This window comes from Falco punctatus, assembly GCF_963210335.1.
Source record: "Falco punctatus genome assembly, chromosome: 2".
NCBI lineage: Eukaryota > Metazoa > Chordata > Aves > Falconiformes > Falconidae > Falco > Falco punctatus.
The window spans coordinates 86,964,041-86,989,446 of NC_137581.1; the positions used below are offsets into that span (position 1 = coordinate 86,964,041).

At 36.5% G+C, this 25,406-nt stretch overlaps 1 protein-coding gene across 1 annotated transcript in view; it reads right to left on the reverse strand.

Annotated features, from left to right (window-relative positions):
• The window catches only part of IL1RAPL1 (interleukin 1 receptor accessory protein like 1), a 777,597-nt gene that overhangs the window by 178,729 nt on the left and 573,462 nt on the right, over positions 1-25,406 (reverse strand). Inside the window, exon 6 of the mRNA XM_080377620.1 lies at positions 582-656. Coding sequence (XP_080233746.1) covers positions 582-656 — 75 coding nt within the window. The remainder of the gene's footprint in view (positions 1-581; positions 657-25,406) is intronic.

The following is a 25,406-nucleotide window of genomic DNA, read 5'->3' on the forward strand; positions in this document are numbered from 1 at the left end:
GCCTTAATTACCTGTACTGCGGTAGGAAATCAAAGTGACAAAACATACCCAGCATCCACTAGGCTAGGAAAAGTGAAACAAAATGGTTTCTTCATGCACTAGTTTCTTTCCATTCATCTTTACATATCTATTCATACATTCAAAATAATCAGATACTATTATGTTAACTTCTCACTGTTAGATGACTTTAGACCAGCACATTTATAATTACAGAGGATCTTCACAATTGTGTAAGGAATAGCCAAAGAAAAGAAGTCTTGCAAGCAGATTTTAAGCCATAAAAACCCACTGAATCCCACAGTAAATATATGTAAATACACAGATAAGCTGAGGCTCTCAGCAAAGATAAAACCGAGTACCAATAATTATTCAAGAGCTTAGAATTCAGTATTAATTACTACCATTTTTTTTGTGAACAATCTTCTAGATGTTATATGATACATCTCTGTATAGAAACAAAGCACATGCAATGGCTTTTCAATGAAATTATTAATGTCAACATACCATCACATTACCATCATACATTAAGACATCAAATACCTTCATACAATTTGAATAGAAATGTTGTGTTTGCTACTTACCTAACTGGGTCTCCTGAATTGTTAGCTTACTCTCCAATGGGTGTAAAAGCTTTGGTGGTTTATCTGTTAGTGGTGCTAGAAAAGAAAGAAATTCACAAATATAGTTTTCTGATTATTACTGGATACAATAAGACTTGATTTTATACCTATTGTTTCAGTAACGCTTTAGGTTTTCTTTTATTTAAATAATATCCATGCCTTCAGTAGCTGTAAATATAGCACCAAAATTTAGAATCTTTCATGTGCTAAGGTATTGAAAGCACTTGTGTTAAACCAACATCTCTTTAAACCCTCACAAAACCCATGCACTGATAGAATTTTGTTTTCATAAGTATTATCCAGCATTTAATAGTTTGTTAAAATATTTAATTACCTTTCTTTCAAATATACTCATTAACAAAGAAGTAAACTAAGTTACTGTGAAACAATTTTGAATATTTGATGAAAAAATTATTTAAAAAGATATTATTGTCACTGAAACCTTTGAAAGTAGACTACCAGAAAAGGCACAGTTTTCAAAATCCAAGGGATGGACGCAGTGAAATAAAGTTAAGATTCCTAATAAGGTGACTTTCCTTCTCCCTTTTGATCTACCCTGAAATAATATTAGTAGGCTTTTGTAAATTGTGCCCTAGGAAGAGTTTTGTAGTGGAGAAAAAACTTCTGAAAGTTGTTGGAGCATGTTTTGAAGCATGCAGCTAAATAGTGCAGGTATTCTACTAGATTAATCATCTGTATGCTTAATTCATAGAAGTGACACTGATTATTACTAGTTTTGTTGGTTTTAGCAAGCATAGTCTTCACTGATCTCTGACAGATGTATGCATGTTATACAAAAAAAGAACATTCACATATTTTTGTTCTTTAAAATTGATAGTAAATGTTCATGGGAAAGCTTCAACTTTTGTAATCACCTGGAACACTTTGATATTTTGCTTTTCAACATTCATTCATACTTCAGTCTTTAACACAGATTATGGGCTGTCAGAGATCTAAAGTACATTTGACATTTTGATATAACTCTATAATATTTGTTCCCTTCAACTTGTCAAAATCACTGTTCCCTTTCTTACTGACACACACACAACCACATGTGTATGAGTTTAATCTACTAAACACACTCATCTCCTGTCAGTTGAATTGCAGGAGAGCTTTAACTGCATTCTTTTTACTATGTTTTCTCTGCATTTTCATTAAATTATCAACATCCTTTAAAATCTACTGTATTAATTTCAACTTTGCAACACTTACAGAATACATTCATTATCAACTCATATGTTTCTGCTTTACAGAGGTTTTCCTTTACCTGACCGGAGCATAAACCCACTCAATTGATGTCTGGGTTGTTGACCTATCAGATCTATGACTGAATTGAAATAATTCTTCGGGGAGGGAAAAGAACTGGATTTGTCCACAGAGCCACTTTCAGCTCATTTGTCCAATAATAGCTTCTACTCTCTAGAGAAAAACATTCTGCACTACAGACTTTGGAGAGAGCCACAGCTGTGAAAGACTTTTCAGCAACATCTCTGGGTTGTTACTTTTCTTTACACCAATATGAATGCTTTTTAGTTCTCTTTTTAGTCTCTCTCGCTCTCTTTTTTTTTGTTTTTTTTTTTTTTTTTTTTTTTTTGTGTGTGTGTGTGTGTTTGTTTTTTTTTTTACCTTGAGGGCTAAGGTGGGTGGCAAGGAAAAGGATTCAAAATACATTTTTTCTTAAACTACAAAATTAGTCATTCCTATTTCTTAACTTCTCTGTAAAGTTTCACAATTTATCAGCCCATTGCCATCTTTTAAACATCATCCACTATGAATTTAAATTTAGTTTTGTAGTTTTGTCATTCTCAGCTCAATTACCATTATCAGATAATGTCTTCTGAGTCACTGTTGCTCTAAATCTGTTTTGAAACTTTTAGAGCAAACAAAGTTCTCTCAATTTAAGTAAAGATACAGTAACCGGTGGAGTTAATCTGAATGCAGCAAATAAATAGATTAGAAAACACTATTTTTCTCTGTTTAAGCAAAGATCAACATTACCTTTGTGGTCCTGTACTTCAGGTTTCTAAGAGGCTTCCTACTTTTGAAAGAATAGGCCCAGGATGTTAATATATGGAGATAAATCATCCTTCAGCAACAGTGTGAAGTTATTATGAAACTTATGTCCCATTTAATTTCCTACCACTTGTGGGAAATAGATAATTTAACAGAGAAAACATTACTGAAAATAATAAATGAGACCCATAACTGTTGTATCAGAATCATGGGAGCATGTAGGCTGGAAAGACCCTCCAATGGCCAAGCAGTCCAACCTTATGTTCAGAGCAGGTCCAATAGAGCAGGTTGTCAGGACCTCATCCAGCCATGTGTTGAACATCTCTGTGGATGGAGATTTCACCACTTCAGGTGTTCCAGCCACCTGCCACCTTGTGGCCCTGCACTAGACTCCATCCAGTATGCCCATGTCTTTTTATACACTGAGGAACACAAAATTTGACACAGCCTTCCAGATGTGCCTTCACAGATGCTAAATAGATGCAAAGGATCACCCTCCTGGACCTGCTAGCTAAATACTTTCCAAAAGCTGTGCAGTTTGGCCTTTGTCAACTCACACTCAACTTACTGTCTACCTGTGCTGTCAGGATTTTCCCTACTCAGTCTGTCCCTGGTTCTGCTGCATGGGATTATTCCACTACCCACTCCATGACTTTCTCCAACTTGTAAAGGTCCCCCTAAACGGTAGCCCTGCCCTTCACTTTGTCACTCATTCCTCCCATTTTGCTAAGAATGCACTCTGCCCCATCATCCAGGAGTACATAAAAACCTCTAATCAACGTTAGAACAAAGGTACACCAGGGGTTGACTGTGTTGTGTACCTATTTTAAATTGATGGTTACCAATACTTGTGGCCAGGAAGAATTAATGCTTAATAAGACAGTGCAACTCTAAGCTGTCTAAATTGGGGCAAATATCAGTATTATAGTGTTTCATTCCCTATTGATGCCTACCAACCTAACACTGTTGTATGTCTATATGACAAGTGATCACATCTCCCAGGGCCAACCCCTTCACCCATCTTGAAAAGCAAAAGCATCCCAGGGTATTCTGCATTCCAGAGTTGTAGGCTGTACTGAAATACTGTAAATGAGAGTAACACAGGCAAGGAAAATAATTTTAATAACTTGGTATATCTAAAATATCAGTTTTTCAAAGGTGATTTGAAATGTGCCTTCAGTCAATGAACACTTTTAGTTTCTGATATTTCATCTATTTTTTTAGGCTGCAAATGTATGTATGTTTTCCCGGCAATTAACCCATGTGGACTGAAGTAGAGGTGGGAATTTCTCCAGCTGCCTTTCTCCTTTTCAAGTTTACACTCTCCACAGATACAAACATTAATGGACAGTGCAGAATTTCTGCAATCCTTGTTTAGTTTAGAAACTGAAGTGGACGTATGCATCTCCTATAAGCTAATTAATTTCCTTTAAACCATGGGGTGTGTCATCTTAACTGGATCAACCATGCAACATGCTATCCAAAATTAATAATTATAATGAATTATTATAATTATTATTAATAATATTTTCCGGATGGATATATTGAGGCACAGTTATCTACTAAATTGAACAGCAAAACCAGAATTTAATCCTTTCTTCCTAAACTTCTACTAAATAGCAAAATCAAAAGAAAATTACAGAACTCATAACTACAGCTGGTGTCTTATTAAAGAAGTTAAATATCTTTTTTTTCTTTTTTATGAATAGATGTAGGAAGGCAATAATTTTCATGCCCTACAAAAATATCCATGATTTCAAAGCACTTCCTGTTCTTTACACTATGCAAAGAACCAGAAGTCTTTTGCATGTGTTTAAAAAAACCAGAGTCCTCTTCCCACCAGGTAGTAGTTATCAACATGGTCGTCATACAGGAGGAACAGAGTGTTCAGATTCCTATTCTTGCACAGGGGAATGCTCAAACCTCTTGGCAAGAATCTGTTCCTGGATATTATTATCTACTCAGACACAGGTGCACTTCTCACACACACATACACACACATATGCTCCCCTGCTTTTTTTTTTTTCTCTTTCTGTCTTTCCATATCAATATCTTTTTTTTTTTTTTTCCTGGTGTCGTGTCCATGTCCCGTGTCCGTTTTTGTTCCCGCCCTGCCCCCTACCCCCTCCCCTCCTTCTTTCTTTCTTTGTTTTCCACTTAGGAACCTTATCCCAGTTAATAAAAACTGGTATATTCCTCTGAAAAAACTGGGTTTTTGACAGGTCAGAGTCTTTCAAAGAAAAACTGTCGGATCATAAATCAAGTTTACAACACATCTCATGTTTAATTTCTGAACCATCACTGATGAATGGTTAGAAAACTAATATGTGTAAAAATTTTCATTAGAAACAAACTAAAGTAAAATAAAAAAAAAATCATGTGAAATAACCGATTCTGGAGTTGTTTTAAAAATTGAGTTTAACCTCAGAAATACCATTCAGCAGCAGACATATTGATCTCACTCAAAGAGAAAACGCCTAAATTCACATTCCATGTCTATCAGATTGGATGTATATTTAAGATATATTGAAGAATTTGTCTTGTGGTAATGAAACTGAGAGCCACCACAATCAGTCACCCAACTGGAAACTAGCCAGAACTTAATATTTTTACATCAGCCACCTATTTCCTTACTCTTTTTCCTAAGCTGCTGTTTTAGCTTTAGAAGTTTATCATCACGTGATACACATATTTGTTCTACCCAAAATTTTATCTGAAAAGACCTGCCACCTGTTAGAATTTAACACAGCTAATGAATAAAAGCTTAATCCAAACTGGACATCAAAGTATCACTAAGCTAGACATCTAAAAATCGAACTGCCTCAAAACACACAAGCTTTATAAGAGAAAAATACTGATTCCAAAGATCTTTGCTTATGTCTGCTTTGCAAAGTGCTCTCAGATTCTTCTTTGTAAATTGTAATGATTGCCAATAGTTTTAGTTTCTTAAAGCCAGACAGGGCTGTTGGAGTTGTCTGCGACTCAGAAAGCCAGTTTGTTGGCTGCACGCTTCCTGCAGGGATAAAAATTCACAGGAATGGCTGCCTTACCTGGCCAGTCTGAGTTATCTGTATCTTAGAACATATTTTGACCAAATTTTTTATTCAAGTAAACTTAGTTTCTGAGGATGAAAACCCTTCTGATCCTTCTGAGATTTGAGATAATACAATAAGATTAAACCTCTTATGTTTATGAACTTAGACCATTTTTAGAAAAAAACACTGACATGTCCCTGGAAGATATTGCAGCTATAGCACAGGATTAAATAGGGGAAACAATTCATTACTATGCTAAGGCAAATATTCCTACACTTTGAAATCAAAGGAAACCAAAGAGATGGGGTTCTTTTCTTGAAGTCCACATTGTTGCTTTGAATTCACCCTGCAGTTCAGAAAGATCTCTTATCTCTTACCTTGCTTCTAGAAATTAAGAGAATTCCTCATTACATTTTACTTTCCTGTTAATTTTCAGATCCTGCATTTCTTTTTGTCTTCTCTTAATTCTGCTGCTTGTGGCACAGGCAAATGGCCTCAAGGACAAGGCACATCTGTTAGAAGAGAGGTATTAGGTCTGACTGACTATAAAGCTGAACCTTCAGGCACTACTGAGCATTGTGCCTAGCACTGCTGCCTGCTCCTTCTGCCCTTAGTCAGCCGGTGCCTGGCTACAATGTGTGTGGTGTGCTTACCCCTCTAACTGCTACATCTGAACATTTAACCGAGCTTTGTCAGGCATGATAATCTAATCTTATATAAATGGCAGCAGAGAAGATTTAGAATGAGATTAAAAAAATACCCATTTTTTTCATATTACAATGTTAAAGTGTCCACTTCATGAGAGGGCGCTGTCATTGGAAAGCCATCATTTACAGAAAGCTGCCATAGATGGCAATATTTAGGAATCACAGGTAATTATAAGAATAGGATGAAAAACTATAGCATTTATGTCGATAACTTCAGTACCTTGTAAATCACTAGTGTATGCTTTTGGGTTTGATTTCTTTTTTTTTTCTTTTTTCTTTTTTTTTTTTTCAATAGTGATGTCTGTGGAAGAAATAATGCAGTAGCAGTAGTCTACAGTAGGTTGCAGTAAAATGATGTGCAGCCTGAATCTGCAGTCTTGAAACATTAATATACACAGCCACTGTCCAGATGAATATTAACATTGAGAATTCTGAGATTCCTCAGGGCAATTGTGAACAGAGCAAAACTTAAGTAATGCAATGCAAGGATGTTGGTTTTTTTCTGTATTTCTCCTAACATAGGTATAACCCTGTGTATTCAGATATATCACTAGAGAAATCATTGCCTTTAAAAAAAATAAATATATGGCAAGGTTTTTCATAAAAAGGGAATTCTTTATACGTGCTTGAGACTCCTAAGAACCTTAAATCTCATTTCTGAGTTACACTCAAATTAGTTTTCACTCACAAGAGCATCATTTAAAATCACATATGGCATGAATTGCACAGCAGCCCTGTAAAGATATTCTGCCTTACTGTGTGAACAAGTATGGTTATGCCGTGAATCAAGCAGTTCAAGCTGGGGGCAGATACATGTAAGGATATTAAAGATACATGTGTGAAAACATAGGCATATGAGCATAAATGAGCTGCCTAATGTGACTTAGTTATCACTATGACTGACGGAAGATCAGCTTTTATCTTCTGAAATATTCCCATAAATCTTACATTGTGAGACAAAAAAACTTCTTTTTCTTGCAGTTTATGCCTTTTTCATTGCTTTCTCCTTACCACATACTAAAAAAAAATAAAAAATGAAAACCCCCAAACAAGCAAAGAAAAAAAAAACCCACCCAACCAAAAACAACCCTATGGCCTTGGGCATACAAATGAAAACAGGTTTTGTTTCTCATACCTAATCCTTTCTTCTGATTTTTTTCCCAGACTGAAGTTACAATCCTCAAATTTTCTACATAAGAAATTTCTCCTAAAAGAACTATGTAATGCATTAAGGGAATCATAGCACTTCCTGTGAGGAAGTGCAGAAGCAGGTAAAATGGTAACTAATAAAGAAGCCATTATTATGCAAAAGTTTCAATGACACATATTGAAAAAAGAGGCATTGCTAAAATGAAATCTTAGAAGATAGGAGGAATATTTCCAGGAAGCCTTTTAAAATGTTTTAAGTTTGTGAGTCCCCTGTGATTAACAGCAAGTTGAATACTGCAGAAGAGCAAATGCAGCCAGATGCTGGGGTTTTCATTATCTGCTTGTCTCTAATTCAATCTGGTGTGACACTTGTGTTACTCCTATGACTTCACACAAGATGTATATATTGCTATTTTTAATTTCTGTTAGTTTTCTTGAACACACTGACATTTCCCCGTGGTGTCAAATGAAAAAACACAAATAATAAAATATTGTCATCAGAGATACTGATGCAGTATTGAAATACAAAAGAACGAAAGAGTATATGTAGTTAAAACTATTGAGTGAAATATCAGCCTAACTTCTTGACAGTATTCATCTCTTTGTGAGGCAGATTTAGAATCTGTATTTTGATCTTACAAAGAGGAAAGGAAGGAATAAAACAAGGCCTTGATCCTAAAATACTTTTTATATATAGGGACAGGATTCCTCCTCCCCCATAAAAAAATGAAGACACCCAAAATAAAAAAAGGCAAATAAAAATATTAAAGGATATAAAATATCCATATTTTTTTCTCTCTTGCGTAAAGTTCCTCTGTATCACACCATTGCTTCTGCACAAAACTAATCCCTGAAGTAAGATAATGAAAATGAGATTTTCTATGTAGGTCTGTGAAAAGGATGTCATGCTAAAGCCTGGTCTGTCTGCATGTTCTGTTAAATTTTTCCCTCCACTTCCATTTAAGAGACATCAGAACATCTGAAGAAAAACCTGAGAAATGGTGAACAAGATGATTGCTGCTGTTGTTGCTATAAACAAGCATGTGATATATTATCCGTGCATTTAATTAATATAAAAGCTCTTGTTCACAAAAGAATGAAAGCACGCATCTAAGAGCGCTTCCAGCAGGAGATTTTTTGATGTTTCATCTTAACAGTGAAGCTCACCAGCATTTCATTCAGCAGGAATTTTGTCTGTTTTGCCACATTTATATTACCAGCTCATGTGTGTCCCCTAGGCCAATCCAGCCGTCTCTCTTCCTGCCAGAGTGCCAGAAGCGGATGCTTTGCATAACCACTTTGACCCTTCTGGAGAGGGCGCCTGCACCTGTCGCCTGTCACGTGTAACAGGGCAGTCATGCAACATGTCAAAGGGATCTGGCATTTTGTGCAGTCTCTAACTCTCCCTTCTGCCCTTATGCTGGTAACAACTAGCAGGCAAAATAAACTGAGGACGGAGAAGACCACTGCATTTGACATGTTTTAGTACTTACGTGCTATACTTCTGGTTTGAGTTCAGTTTATTCTCCAATTTGACCTACACAGAGCTTTCCCTAAAACATCTTTGTCTTTTCCACTGTGTGAGAACAGGATTAAGCAAATCCAGTTCACCTCAGCAAAAATGCATATGCTGCAGTTTCTGTTATTGCTTCTATTCCAAGACAGATGAAAAGGTTTGAGAAGTTGTTTCCTAGGACTTTTTAAATCTGGAAGCACGTACTAATGATTTTTGGAGGCTCTATATGGACCATGACCCATATTGCAACTACTTGTAGATGTATTTATTTGCAGTTAGAACCCATAAGAATATTTTTTTGCTCCTATATCTACATGTTAGGTTATGCCTTTGTTTAGAAGAGTCTTCAATGAAGTGGTGTGTTGTATAAATCTTGTATAAGGCTTGTGAAATAGAAACATATGCAGTATTGCTAACAGCTGGGCTACCTGAATAGATTACATATTCATGAGCAAACCAGTGAGTTATGTAAATCACGAGGTTTAGGCAAACAAGTAAGAAAAGCCAACCAGACATTTCACATGTCACATCAGGCAAGCATTCTGCAACATACGCTATTAAAATTTCTCTGCATATCATCATAAATTCACTTCTTACATCATTCCCTTAATCTATAACCTTTCCTTTTTTTTCCTAGGTTGAAATATAGAAAATATAGGGGGGAAGTATTATAAGGTTATGTTCTTTGTGACTAAACCATACAAACCTTTTCTTAAGAATTACTCTATTATTTTTACCAGATGGCCCCCAGAAAATTTCATTTATATTGTCCAATTAGTTAGGGCTACCTACATTTTCTTGTTCAGCCTCACTTTCATTCTTTCCAGCTGAATTTTAGTATTCACTAGTATTTCTTTTCCTCAGCTTTTTCACAATTATTAAAATTTTCCCCTAAAATTTATCATTAGCTTCCATTTATGGCCTGTAATTTTGTATACCCTGTCTTAAATTTAGATTTCAGACCCAAGTAACTGCAATGTATTTTTCCTCATTTAAAGCCATTTATTGTAGGACACTGATTTTAGCAGCTGAACAGTAACATGTGTGAATCTGTTCCTGCCTTGCTTTTATTAGTCTCTCTTTTTTCTGAGTTAGAGCAGACAATTCTTGGAAATACTGTAGCTCATAACCTTTCAACACAAATTCTAGATACTCTATGCTTCCCCAGCCCCCCACCCCCCACCCCCCAAAACTGAATCTTTCTGCTGATAATGCTGACATTTCAGAATAAGATTTCTCATCCTCTGAGGTTGCCTTGTAAAGAGAATAGGATCCTGTCTACCCTGACCACTTCAACTCTTCCAAAGAGCTGACATTTAAAGGCCTTGCAATTAAAGTTTTTGTGTATTGCATAGAATTTCCCTTTCAGGATTTGTAGTCAACATTTTAATTCTGTTGCTCTATTTAAAAATAATCTCATTTAAAAGGCAACCTTCTCTCATTCGCTCTGTGCCAGTTCTGTTGTAGACCTGTACACCCTTTTCATTTGTCCTCTGAGTCATTTTAGTGATAGTCCTCTGAATCTGTCTTTGCTCTGCTAGAAATTTAGACATACTACCATTTCTTGTGGCCCAAAATTTAAGGAAGAAAAATCCATAATTTCTACTTTTGTGTACAGTGTGAGGGTATTGGGTTTTTTTGCTTTCTGTACTTCTCTTTCAGCCCACGTGAACTATTATGTCCCCTTAGGCAGCTGTTTTTGATCCACTCCATTCAAGCAGGCTTTTTTGGTTTTAAGTTGAGAGATTTTGGATTGTAAGAAAGCAAATGTCATTCCCAACTTCAAAAAAGGCAAGAAGGACGATCTTGGGAACATAGGCTGGCCAGTCTCACCTTGACCCCTAGGAAGGTGATGGACCAAATAGTCCTGGAAACCATTTCCAAACACATGAAAGACAAGATGAAGAATGGGAGTAGTCAGCACAGCTTTACAAAGGGGAAATTGTGGTTAACCAGCCTGATAGCCTTCCGTGGTGAGATGATTGGTTCAGTGGACCTGACGACAGCAGTTGATGCTATTTATCTTGGCTTTAGCAAAGCTTTTGACACTGTATGGCATAATATGTTCACTGACAAACGAATGAAGTACAGACCAAGTATGTGGACAGTAAGATGGGCTGAAAACTGCATGAACCACTGGACTCAGAGGGTTGCAACCAGCTGCATAAAGTCCAGCTGGAGGCCCATACCAGCAGTGTACCCCGAGGACTAGTTCTGGGGCCAACTCTTTTTAACTTCTTCATTAGTGACCTGGATGACAGAACACAAAACTGGGAAGAGCGGTTGATAAACCAGATGGGTGTGCTGCCATTCAGAGGGACCTTGTCAGGCTAAAGAAATGGTCTAACAGGAGCCTCGTGAAGTTCAACAAGGGGAAATGCCAAGTTCTGTCCCTGGGGAGGAATAACCCCAGGCTTCAGTACAGGCTGGGAGCCAACCAGCTGAAAATCAGATTGGCAGAGAGGACCTTGGGATCATATAGAACAAGTCTGACATGAACCAGCAGTGTGCTTTTGCAGCAAGGAAGACCAACAGCACCCTGTGCTGCATTAGGCAGAGGATGACCAGCAGGTTGAAGGAGGCAATCCTTCCCCTTTAGTCAGCTGTGATGAGACACATTTGAGTGCTGGGTTCTCCAATATGAAAGAGATGTAGATGTGCTGGGATAAGGACAGTGAAGAGTCACAATATGATGTTGAAGGGTTTGGAGCATTTCATACAAGAAGCTGAGACTGCTCAGCCTGGAGAAGAGAAGGCTCAGGGGATCTTGTTGATGTGAAAAAACTTGATGGGAGAAGTAATGACAACAGAGCCAGACTCTTCTCAGCAGTGCTAAGGGACAGGAGAAGAGGCAATGGGCACAAAATAAAACACAGGAAATGACACTTAAAGATAAGAAAAAAAATCTTCACTAGGGCTGTAGTCACACACAGGAACAGGTTGTCCAGAGATGATGTTATAGTTGCCATCCTTGGAGATATTCAAAACCCAACTGAACATGACCCTCAGCAACCTGCTGACCTTTCTCTGTGCAGGTGATTGAACCAAAATATCTCTAGCAGGTCTCCACCTGCTTTTCCATTTTTTTTTTTGCAAATATTTACTCTTACAATCAGGTTTAGAAAGTCTGGAGAATTCCCAGGATGTCCTGAGTAGTTAGTGTCTGTGCAGCAGATGGGATGAGGGTGGAGCTGGGGACATACTGCGCAAATTGCACTGTACAGCTCTACAGATTATCACACAGATGTTCTGCCTGGTTCTATAGTGTGTGTACAGAGCCTCCCGCTGTAACAGCAGACATCCTGGCACCAGGGATTTCAGGTTTGCATTATCTCTATACAAATCATGTCTGAAGTCTAAGCCCAGAAGTTTTAGTTTCCATAACTTTTCTGTTTTGTAACATAGTAGGAAATCAAGGTCTATCATAGGACATTAAATCCAAAAAAGTTACACAGTCCATATAACAGGACTGAGAACAATAATGTGTGTCACTTATTGTCCATTTGATGTACCAGGCTTTAAATAAAGCTTGCTAGACAAACCCAGTATGACAGATGTCATATTAGCACATATCATATGGTTACTTGGCAGCAAACAGAGACTAGACATCACAAACATTTGGTCTGCAGAAATGTTACCAGAGCTGGTGGTTACAGAACCATAATTTAATACTTGGTGCATAAAACCCCACAAACCTACCTTAGTTGCAAAAATATATACTTTTATACTAAAATGTCTGTAAAGCAAACCCCAAACCCAGACAAGCTTGTTGAAAATAATACTTCTATTACATTTTTTTTTTTTAAAAAAGAACACACACACACACCCCTCTTTAATTACAAAGAAGTTTATAAAAAGCACCATTGCTGGCAAACAATGTAGCTCACTTTGGATGGTTTCTTTTTCAGATACTGAAATTGGGAAATGATGACACTGCTACCTCTTTAGTTGAATTTTTATAAAAATATATCTTCTCTTACTTTCCTTTGGAAACAGGAAACAGTGTTTGGACAAACTTATTTTATGAATTTATTTTATGAATTGAGGAAATTAATGCTTATTAAAGCACCAACACATCAGTTCTATTTGACCAGAAATATTTACATTTACTTGGCTAGAAATCTATGCCACTATTTCTTTGCAGAATCTCTACCATCATAAATTCACAATAAGTATCTTGATTGCTGTTACTCAGTTCTCTCCATAATCAAATATCTTAGGCTATAGGAATTGGAACTGGAAGGCTTTCCCTTAGTTTTTCCCCAAACTTGTTGTTTCTTCTGAATGTAAGAAGGAATTTGTAATGGAATGTACGGACTATTTCCATAGAAAAATAAGGTTATTTAGGAATTTTCCAGTTCTGAAGTTTTCAGTAGAAATGTCTACTCTTTTTTGAAAGAAATAGCTAAAAATATCCTCACAAGGCATTGCTTTGGGTTTCTAGGGTTAAAATAGAGGTGTTTCGTTTGGATACAGAGTAAGGTCTTCTTTAATATTACTCTTCACCTGCCTAGCTTTCTGTTTCTTGGTTCTTGTGATACAAGCACTTTATATTTCACAATACAAAGTCAGATTTCAACTGAGGGACTAGCTATCTGTGTTAGAATTTCCTGACCTTTCTTGGAGTTTTACTACAAGGCACTATTCGGTGTCACACAGAGCTGTATGAACTCCATTAGAAAGAACTTACTAGGACACCATTGTGTCTGGGCTAAAATAATCTGTTTCAATGATCTGTGCTGATGAGTGAGGGAAGAGTGCCCTGTAACAAGTCCATGCTCCTTCTCGCGTCTGAGCTAAGTGCTACTACACAATACTTCACTAAAAACATAATATTATTGGTTCAGGAGCCTTATTCCATTTTATAGGTACTAAGGAGCCCAAGTGTCATGCCAGTTCTCAATAACTTATGAGTTGACGTGGATCTCATTTGTTTAATTCCTATGCTTTTGTAAATGCCACTTAGTACCATAATCCTTGTGTAAATCTAGGAGCTGGAACCTAAATCCCTAGAAAGCAAGTGACTTGCCTGAAAAGCTTTCTTTGTCTGAAAACTAGATTTTTCAGCAAATTAGACTTTTTCTCAATGGATAAGAAATCTGTAATGTAGAGTCTGTGTAGACAGTATCAGCATAACTCATTTTGCACAAAACCACTGTGCTTCTGGTTTATATGGCTGACTTACTTTGCATGTTCAAAGAAGCGCATCAACTGTCATGCTGATGATGAGAAAAAAAGTATTCACTTCAGCCGAAGACAATAAAACCAAACCCATTTAGAACCTATGAATGTAGAGCTGTAGCAACCTCAAAATGATTGATGTTGGTTTTACTGGGAAAATAAAGAAAACTATTTAATCAGAAATATTGCAGCCAAATAAAATTATAGGGAGAATAGGAAAAGTTTGCTATTGGGAGAAAATTCTCATCCTTATATCAGTTGGAAGATTGTTCCTTGGAAATAGTTCATCCTTGTGGCTTCTGTGTTCAATTCTAATAGCAAGGAGCAAACTCTCATCCCAAAAACAGCTGTGGGAAGTAGGTATTACATTACAAGGCTCTGGCTCCTTTAAGCAGAGAAAGAGGGCAAATAAAAGTTATTACCCAGCAGTATTAGCTGTCGATGCCAAAATGGCACAGAGTAACTGCTCAGAAACAAGTATTGTCTTTAAGTAGCGAAGGTATTTATTTCGTGCAACACTGGGGAGACTAGCCGGTTCGCACCAAACAAACTAGCTCCAAAGTTTTCGGTGAAAGTCAGGTAATTTATACAGTTTCCGTGAGAGGTTACAACATCTTTACATACATATTCATTTAATGTTGATAACTAATTATCATATCCATAATAGGCAGGTTCAGGCGGAGCTTGAGTCAGAGTCTTCTAGAACCATATTTTGGGGAGACTTTTGGGTGGTGGTTCTGTTCTTCAGCCTCACTTTTGGGGGTTGCTCAATCTTCTTCCTTGCTTGAACTTTTCAGCTTTCTTTGTTCAACAATCTCCTGACTCATGGCCTTCTCATCTTTCTTCAAATGCCCACCTTATCTTTATTTATGACTACCTAATTGCTCAGAGTACATTCCTTTACTTCAATATCATCAGCAGAGCAGAACAGGCCTTCCATCTCTCTTTTATCTCAGAATAAGCAGATCATCACCCAGAGCATGGTACCAAGCTCATCTTGACTAATCCTTTATGATTTTGCTCTGTTTCACTATACCTTTGTTGTGTAGTGCACTGGATAGGAGCAATCTGCCCAAAAGACTGGCATCACTGTTTAATACTCTTAAATTCTCAGTATTCAAACAGGTCTTATTAATATTTAGGCAGTAAACATTAGGACATGGTGCCTCCCCAGACAGGAAAGCAAGTATTATATCAGAGGAAGAGAAGAGGACCTTCTGAGTCAAATGAACAACAGATGATACCTTCTGCTTCTACCTTATATTCCATGACAAATCAAAATAAACACAGAAAGCAGCAATGCAGCCAACGAAACCAAAAAGATTAGCCTCCCCACTTTCTCTTATACTTTAAATAAAAACAGGTATACACTAAGTTAAGCAAGATTTTATGGATGTTTTATATTCATAGCAATTATATTAGTAACTTCCACATATTAAGAGGAGTGAGGGATGAGAAGTAAGCATTTTAAAGGTACATATTGTAATTACTAAACTATGCAGACAGACACCTAGCTGGATTTTCGAAGTCTCTGGATGTCACATTCCCACTGTACCCCACCAGTACTGGGTATTTAGGAAAACTAGGCACTCTGTATGGTGTACAAAGGGTCAGAATATGTGAAAAAAGCATAAACACTGTTCTAATATTTTCTGACTCAGTTATATATGGTCACAATATTTGTTGTTTTCACCCATGCAGCTTCTCCCACAGAGGATCCAGAAATCATTGCCTCCCTCAGAAGTTTAATTTACCTGCATTTCTTGGTGGCACATATGAAAGTTTTCTCCTGTATTGTGTTGTACCATCTGACTAAGATAGCATAGTTTTTACTATTACAAGTGGGCTTCACTTGGATTTCAAAAGCTGTTGAAGACCATTCTCATGACCAATTCACAATATATAACCCTGGGAATAAGCAAGTAAGTACCACACAGCTGCTCTCTCACTACCCTCCCCCAATACTGGTAGGATGGAGAAGAGAACTGGAAGAAGGCAAAACTTGTACATTCAGATAAGAACAATTTAGTAATTGCAATAAGGTAAAAAATAACAACAACAACAACAGTAATGAAAATGAGAAAGAAAGAGAGAGGAATAGAACCCAAAGCATAAAACCCCCAAGCAATGCACAATACAATTGCTTACCACCCACTGACCGATGCCCAACCAGTCCCCAAGCAGCAATTGGCAGGCCCTGGACAACTCCCCCCAGTTTGTATACTGAGCATGACATTCTATGGTATGGCATATTCCTTTGGGAATATTTTGTTTGTGTTCAGGTCAGCTGTCCTGTCTCTGCTACCTCCCAGCTTCTTGTGCTCCTGCTCCCTGGCAGAGCATGGGAAACTTGAACAGTCCTTGATTTAGAGTAAGGATTACTTACTAACAGCAAAAACATCTGTCTGCTATTATTCTCATACTAAATCCCAAACACACCAGCTATTAAAAAGAAAATTATACTATCCGAGCCAAAACCAGGACACACTGAAAGTATTAGATCAGTGCCAAAAGTAAATAATGACACTATTCTTCAAATCTACTATTTTTCAAAACATTTTTTTAAAAATTAAAAAGGTAATGACTATTACTTTTTTTTAACAGTTTGAGAAATGCCATCCTTATGGTATTCCTTTCTGCTGCTTTGCCCTCTGCTCAGCTTTGCTATTTATCTAATACAAAGGCAGCTAAAGCCTCATTATAGTTGTTTAGAGCTGATCGCTGGGGAACACACAATAATAGGCAATGTAACAAGGAATGGTACCTCAGCTAGGCTGGTGGCAAGCTTAACAGGCTGTAGCACATCAACTTAAGTTAGTCATCAAGTGGACTATTCACAAATTGCAACTGCAGATACCACCACAATGGAGGCTCAAAAGAAAGTAAAAAAGCACTCCAGAAAAAGGAAACTTGAAGCTACTTTCTGTGTTAGGAATATGTATCAATTTCAAGCATACTCAGTGACAGAGGAAGAGAATGAGAAAGGAAAGCAATTCACTCCCAATTTCACTTTGCATAAGGAAGAGTGGAGGAAAGCATGACAACATCACACATTTCTACTGAAATTAGCAGCTTCATGTATAAATGCAAAGGTTCAAAATCTTGCAGTTCTTGAACCTTTCTTTCCTATCATTACTTTGCTACTTATTTTGATAGAACTGAATTTATCAAGTGTCTGTGGGGTCCCAAACCATTTTCATATGTTTATATTTATCCTTCATGTGTATTTCAAAAATATTCATCAATATGCTACAAGTTAAGCATTGTTCAGCCAGACTCACTTCTGATAAATTTAACATGAATATATTTCATTTATGACAGCAACAGAAAAAAAAGTTAAGAAACAAATACTAAAAATGGTATGAAGCCAGATATATTATCTGTGTTTCTCTTCTGGGAGTACAACTAGCTTTAAAGTGCTAGGTGGATTCAAGCTATCAGAAATCATAAGCAAGAAATTGGAAAAATTTGTGGTGTGGAAGAACCCTGGATCCATGCCATAGTAATTTTCTTTGGGAAATTCTCATGCTAGGAAGCAATGTGGAAGGCAAAAGAAGTCACAGTGAGTGTGTGTCCCTGATGTATGCAAATCTTTTCTGCCTCTCCTTCCTTCTTATTTAAAGGGAAAGGTGGGAAAGGAGGAGATTTAGTTCTAATACATATTTGAAATCAAACCAATCATATACATCAGAGAACAAAACATTCAGTGCAAGGAAAAGCAAAAAAAAATATGATTATATAGCAAATCATGCTAGAAAATTATGATGTGCAACACTGGACAGATTTCAAAAAACATACTTCAGAGAGAAATGTTGTAGATATATTAAAAGCAGGCTGCAATAAATCTTTTTGAATAGAAAGTGTCACTGAAAAATTTGTATTTTTTGCAAATATTTTGTTCCTTATTTATATATAAATAAAAACGCCTCATTGATAAGTGGATATTTCAAGGAGAGTTTCTAAAATTGTACTCATGTGAAAAATCAGAATCATAGGATGGTTGACATCGGAAAGGACCTTAACCTGGATATTATTTTGTCTAAAACCCCTTCTGAAAGTAGGGCAAAATAACCAACTCATGTTCAAGGGACCATAAAGAAATAACCTATGTTATTAATAAATGTCTATCTTCCTAATCTTCTTGATGTATTTTCCATAATAAAGATGTTTTGGATGAAGAAGGGAGGCTGTTTCATTCCAGCCCATCTCTGCTTTGCCCCTGACAAAACAGCCTCACACTGGAGTTCTGACACAAGAACTCACATGCAAATGAGACTCTTTCAAACTTTTCTAAGACAGGTTTTTGACTGCTAAACTTTTTACAAAGAAAATAAGGGCCAATTTCTCTGCCAAGTGTTGTCATTTCTTGAAAAAACAGGCTTATTAAAAGCTGCTTGTAAGTGATAGCCAGGTTATTAATAGCTGAGCATTGGCAGCAGACGTAGGAACATCTAAAATATGTTTTTAGTCTCAAGAATTACTTCATACAATAGACTTTCTTAATTTTATGAGTCAACATCAGAAAAAGGTACTTTGAAGTCAAGAACAATCACATATTTTGGGAGTGTTTGAAAGCATATTAGCATTTTTATTATTGTAAATGCACCTAAAGATGCACTTACTAAAATGAATTTACCTCATTAATAAGCATTTCCACTTTTGCACTCTTCTGTATAAACTGTTGTCTTCACAGTCTGCAGATATGTTTTAGCATCTCCATTCCCCACCCTCCCCAGATATTTAAGTAGCTATAATGTGCATTTTTCTGGTATTTTGGAAATACAAAAATGGAAAAAGGCAGGAGTTGAACACAGAAAAGATAGGCAGTTGTCAATGTGGTAATTGTAAAATAAATAATAAAATGTTAAAATAAATGAAATATGGTCAGATAGGGTTAAGAACTACAATGCAACGTTTTTGTAATCTTAGGATGGCTAGATGGCTAAAAGTTGGAACAATTAGTAGATAAATCCTATTGACCTCTAATGAAAGTAGAAAATTCAGGGAAATAGACTGCCTAATAGCTTCTGTCTATTAGCAGAAAGAACAGTTGTTTTTGAGAAGTGAAAACTAAAATGTGCAAAACACCCATCATCCTTCTATCTGCTGAGAATTATTTGCTTATGAAGTATTAAGATACTCTGTCATAAAGTACTTAAATGTACTCTTTTTTCTTAAAGATTTTCCTACTACTCAGCACTTTTGTCTGTATTTTATTTTCAACCTTATAAATATTCATAGAAGTTCACATTGAACTTATCAGCAGAAATAATTTCCACAGATTATTAAAGTGGATCTGCATGCAGGACCCATAGCCCCATCTGTGTCTCCTTAGACAGATCTAGAGGACTTTGTACTAAAATCATAAGCAGTGCTTATAAATTCCCTACTGATTTATAGAGAGCAAGCTCTGCCTCTGGGCCAGCTGGTCCAGTCTGAGTCCATTCTCATGATGTGTGCAAACCCAGTGATCTGGTCTTCTTCTGCATTATCTGTAGGCAACAGGTCCACTGAGCAAACTAACTTGTCAGCATAGAGCTCCTCTTAAGCAAGATTGTTGTTTCAATAGAAATGGAAGTCCAAGGTCGCAAAACAAAACAAAATAGGAAATAAATGTTAAGAGATACAGATGCAAACTCAAAAATTATTTTCCTAGCTGTAGTGCAGGGGAAACAGCTGAGGGGATGGATGAATGAGGAGAAAAGTCTTAAAAACATCTCAAGTAACATCAGAAGCAGTTGACTGAAGTTAGCCTTATTATTTTTTTTTCTAGGCATAATTTGCTTATTCATTTTGAAAAAAACCCAAGCTTGCATAATAAATGAAAACCAAATGCTTAAATAAAATTTGGAGTGAAGAAGAATCATTAAAAGATTCACATTTCCAAAACTGTGAACACTACTGGGTGCAAAACAGAGGAAGAAGAAAAAGGGAGAGAGGAGAGAAGGGAGAAAAAAGAGAGAAAAAAGACTTTATTGGTCTTATCTACAAACTTCTAGATCTTTTTATTCAACCAATTAACATGATTAAGTACAGTTTTCTCCACGGGATTTAATTAACTGTAATCATACCAGACTATTGTAAGTTGGGCACCAAAGACCTATGACACACCTTTTCAAATACCTGTACAATTATTGTGAAAATGAGCCTAAGAATAGCATTTAGTAGCCCAAGGCAATTACAATTATGAGAAGTGCTTGTTTGGTAAAAGGTCACAATCTCGTATCTTGCACTTGCTTGAAATAGTCTTGCACTGCACAAGCTCCAACAATGAAAGTATATTTTTAACGGTCATGATTTGGTAATTTAACTTCAGAACTAATTCCATGTGCTTTTAATTATTTTAACATGAAAATTTAAAATATATTATCTTGACAGAAACATAGATTAAACTTTTAAACTGATTTTTTAATTTTTGTATTCAAACAGTTAATACCTTCATCTATAGACATATTGCTGAATAAAGTATGTCAGTTTTTATGAAACAGCAATGCTATAGCCATGATAATTAAGAACTTTTTCAATGACCCTTTCAAAATTACATTAATCTTCGAGTTTCTTCCTACTGTCTCCTGATTAATTCACTTGAATTTTGCTGGAGGCTACTCACATGGAGCCTTTGCTTTCAGCTGAAAGGCTGGGGAGGCTGCTTTCGGTACAGTTTGCATCACATCAATCAAGCACCAGCACTCTTCCTTCATCCAGCCACTGTGTGTTAGTGACCTGGCTCCTGAAGCCAGGACTTTTTGCCAGAAACCAGTTTTCTAGCCTGCATTATAACACATTACAGCTGTAGAGGATGTAATGTAATTAGTCACTTTAACATTTGCTGCCAGCAAGTTGTCAAACAGCATTTGGGGAGAAAGGAAGTGGAATAGTATAGAAACTGAGAGAAGTCTTAAAGTAGATTATTATGAAAATAACTATTTTTTTAAGCATCATGTGCCTCAAGAAGGAAATGGAATGAAAATGGAAAGCAAGCTGGCTCCTGTTTCAAAAACATGCAGAAAATGACAACGCATAAAGATCCTGATTCACATCATGAATTAATCAGAATAAACCCACTAAACACATTCAATATGCAAAATCTATTTGTGGGGGGAAGATATAATGATAAAATTATATCAAATCAATGAAGTATCCCTACTACAGTAAATAGTGGTTATTTGTAATAGGTTTTGCCAACTCTGTAGTAAACAACAAACTTCTTAGGGGATGATTTCATTGCTTGGCCTTTTTCCCTTTTGATTTATGAATAAAAGCCATACAATATGCATAATTAAAAGATGTCATTACAAGCTGCTAGCAAAGAGTGCTGCAATACAGGTGTGTTCTTATTCTTGTTGACTACACATATCGGTGAAATACAACAGACAGCTGTGTTTAAACAAGGCATAGTATACCAAGGGACAGTACAGCTGTTTGGAATGACAAAGTGTCTTAACTGTACAAATAAGCAAAAGAGAAGAAAGTGAATACAATCAGAGAATTTAGAAATTACATAAAAGAAATTAATCTACAACTTATTGAATTAAAAGTCTGTTACCTTGAATAACCTGTCGCACACAGTGGCCTGTGTCATCGTTCTAAGGACACAGTTTCATCTGTTTCACCTCCTCCTTCATCTTTCTTTCCAGACATGTAACAAGTATACTGAACACTACTTGCCTTCCTATTAAATCCTGTATGCTATCAAACTTCTGCTTTGACGAAAACCCATACACTTCATTTTCTTTTGGAAAAACAATTTATCACTATCTGAAACATTTCTGTAGTCTTAAAACCTAAATATATCCAATATGTAATATACAAAATACTTTATCCTGTATACCAGAACAAACAAAAAAATATGGCAAAACCCCCATATCTTAAAGCTTCCCAGCTATTGACCACAGAAGTCCTCTGGAAATTTTCACACAAAGGAAGAGGCTTTTTTAGCAACAAAACTAACTGGAGATTTTGTTTACACCTATGTTTTCTGAAATAGAACCAAACTGCCAGTAAACTAATATAAGTGTCTAGCTAATTTTCTCTATGATTGAACTATTTATTGATTCACAGACACATTGTAACTAAGAATAGCCTTCTACTTCCCTCTGTAGTTTCCTGTAAGTAAAAATAAAAAACCGAAAAGTATTCAATCTTCTTATAAAAATAATTGGCAATGACATCTAAAAGCCTTATTACCTACACACACACACACACACACAAATAAAAAAAATAAAAATCAGCTTTTTCCACAGGATATATTCTGCATAAGAATCTATAATTTCTGTTTTCTCTAAAATATAGAGCAAGTTAATGTATGACTTACAAAACTGTCTTTGTATTTTGAAATTATTTATCTTGCTTAGACACCCAGGACACACAGCAATTGGCATCAATGCACTTTTTATCCATAAATATGTATGGCAAGTATTATAGGGCTACATAAGTGAGAGCAAGATTGTGAGCAATACAGGAACATCAGAACAAAGCTACATCAAATGCATTGTTTATTCACGTTCTTTATGTGATATCCAAATATCTGGTCTCATACAGAGTTGCTGGAGGTGAAGCTGTTCAGAACTTTGCTTATTTGAGTTAAAAGCAGTTGCAGTTTGTCTATATTTACAATCTTTCCTTAGTCATATTTACTTTACTGAGCTCAATATTCACAAGAATGTACCTTAAGCTTACATGTTTGCTTAGTAATTTGAGTTAAGCAGTAGCTGAACATGTGATTCTCACATTTTCATCAGGTAATTAATCTGAGCCCAAATGAATCCTCTCCAAATAAATTTGTAAATGCTAACATTAGCAGACTGGCTTCTTTCTAACTAGCCAGGTTACAATCTTGAATGTGAGATTGCCTTTTTTCTGTTGCTGGGAGAAGGAAGACAAAAACTGCCACTCCTTTTGTCTTTTCTTCTTGGGGGGAAGGGGGAAAAAAAAGGCAAAAGCCTCCTGACTAATAATGTGTTTCTAACATGTAAATATCAAAGCCTATCAGAGTACTGCTTATCAGTACTAAAACTTTGAATTTATTTTTTATAACGTATAGAAATGTAAAATGTAAATGTAAAAGTAAGTCCAAGCAAGTAAGCAACAGAACAGCAAACAAGGAAGGACAAAATCCTAATGCACCTCCCATCCCACACAATATCCAAATTCCATGTTAGTGTTGAAATTTATAGCAATGACAGTGCTGGAAATTATCATCAGCACATGCACAAACGTGTTCATGGGGCACATGACAAACTTGGTACAAAAGCCATAGGTGCCTTCATCTGTTTACTCATAACCACGTGATTATATAATGGAAAGGACTCATGAATCCTTAGCATAGACAACCACTCTTACCTGATGGGCAACGACTCTCAATATGAGCACTGGTTTTCCTTAAAGATACACTAATTGAAGGAAGAGCAGGAAGAAAACTTTAGGGGGAAAAAAACCAACAACAACCAAACCAAAACAAACCCAATACTTTTAGTACCAATGCTGGGAGCAACCTTTCCCTGGAGTGGTGGGGAAGGAAAGACCAGAAATTGTAGTAGGGAAATATGTTGGCACACATCAGCTACTAGATCAGATATTTTAAGGGAGGGATGTCACAAACAGGTTGCTGGTGTGTTCTGAAAAATGGCTAAACATGAGCTCTAAAGTTAGCATGAATTTCTATCATTGGCCACACATTTTGAAATGCAGTCACTACAGGCATTCATAGGAACTGTTCGTCACAAGGGTGATCAGGAATCTATGTAATTTTTTTCCACTGCACAATATATATAAAACACTTTTGCAAAGGAAGTTCACTGCTACTCAAATAACCCATTTTCTGAACAACATGATCAGAAAGATTTCTGAGCATTGGAACTGCTCTAGATTAAGTCCCAAACAACTCCAAACTTCTGACCTTGTGAAAGACACAAAGCTCATTTTTAAAATATGATATTTTTTTCCAAAGAAAATTATAGAATTATGATTGGGATACCTTGCACAAGGCTCCTTCAACACATATCTTTACCAATTTTCTTCTATGCTTCACCATCCCTTGAAATAAACTTGCTCCATCTCTTTTAGAAGAAGAGAAAGAACATTCTCTCCCTTGCAATTCTGAAATAACTTATGATATGAATCAGAAGTAAACAGAGCAACAAAAGCGGTCATGCCTCTAATAGCCTGAAATCATAAATGCTGGAAGTATTATGTGCTCTGATTCATCACAATGAATTACACTAGGAATCTGGAAAAGGTTATTCAAATATTAAACATGCTGTTATTTCATGAAAGACATCTTCAACTAAAAGCACACTGTACCTCTATTTCATAACCCTAAAATGACATCTCAGCTGCTAAATGCCACCAATGTCCCCAGTTTCAGCTTAACTAATGCTAAGCTGATGGAACTTTGTTTTCTTCTCTACTGCCTAAACTACAGATAAATGTTATGAGAATGTCAGTGGTTAATAAACCTGACAGGAACAATTTAGAGATTTAAATCTCAGGAGTTATTTGTAACGGAGAACTAGAAACTCAGAGACTGAGGTGTACTTTGAGGACCAGGAAGGTAAGCCTGTAGAGCAGCCATCTCTTAAATGGTTCACTCCCCACAAACTGACCACCACTCACCATATATATACAGGAATTAAATATGCTCTGGGCTAAGGAAGCTTGTTCCAGGTTTTATAGGATTACAATATTGAAAACCATACATACTGCAATAGGCGTGTGGTGGCAGGAGCTGTACCCGTGGCATCTGGCCTGAGTCCCACAGCCCAGGGGCTCCAGGCTGTACACATGCATGTGAAAAGGTCAGATGTGCTTCCAGCTTTGACCAGTTTGGCCTGAAGATGCTGGTCACCGAGGCCTGAAGTGTCCTTTTGACTAGGTTGAATTGTCAGTTCCTATTTTAGACAGAAGACTGATTTCTAATCACAGTCGCACTGTATCAAACTTTTAAAAGGTTAAATGGATGAGCTTGAGTAGTTTTAACTTGATGAGACATTCTTCAGATCATTACGTCCCCATCAAAAAGCCAGGGAGCATTATACTGTCATTCCGTCCTCAACAGGTTGGGATGGAGACAATAACAAGTGTCTTGAGTACAGTTTCCTTGATTGCTTTCAGATTTGCTGCCATATAGATCACATTTATTTAATCAGCTAATTAGATGCCAGCAACCTTTGATCTTTGCTACAGA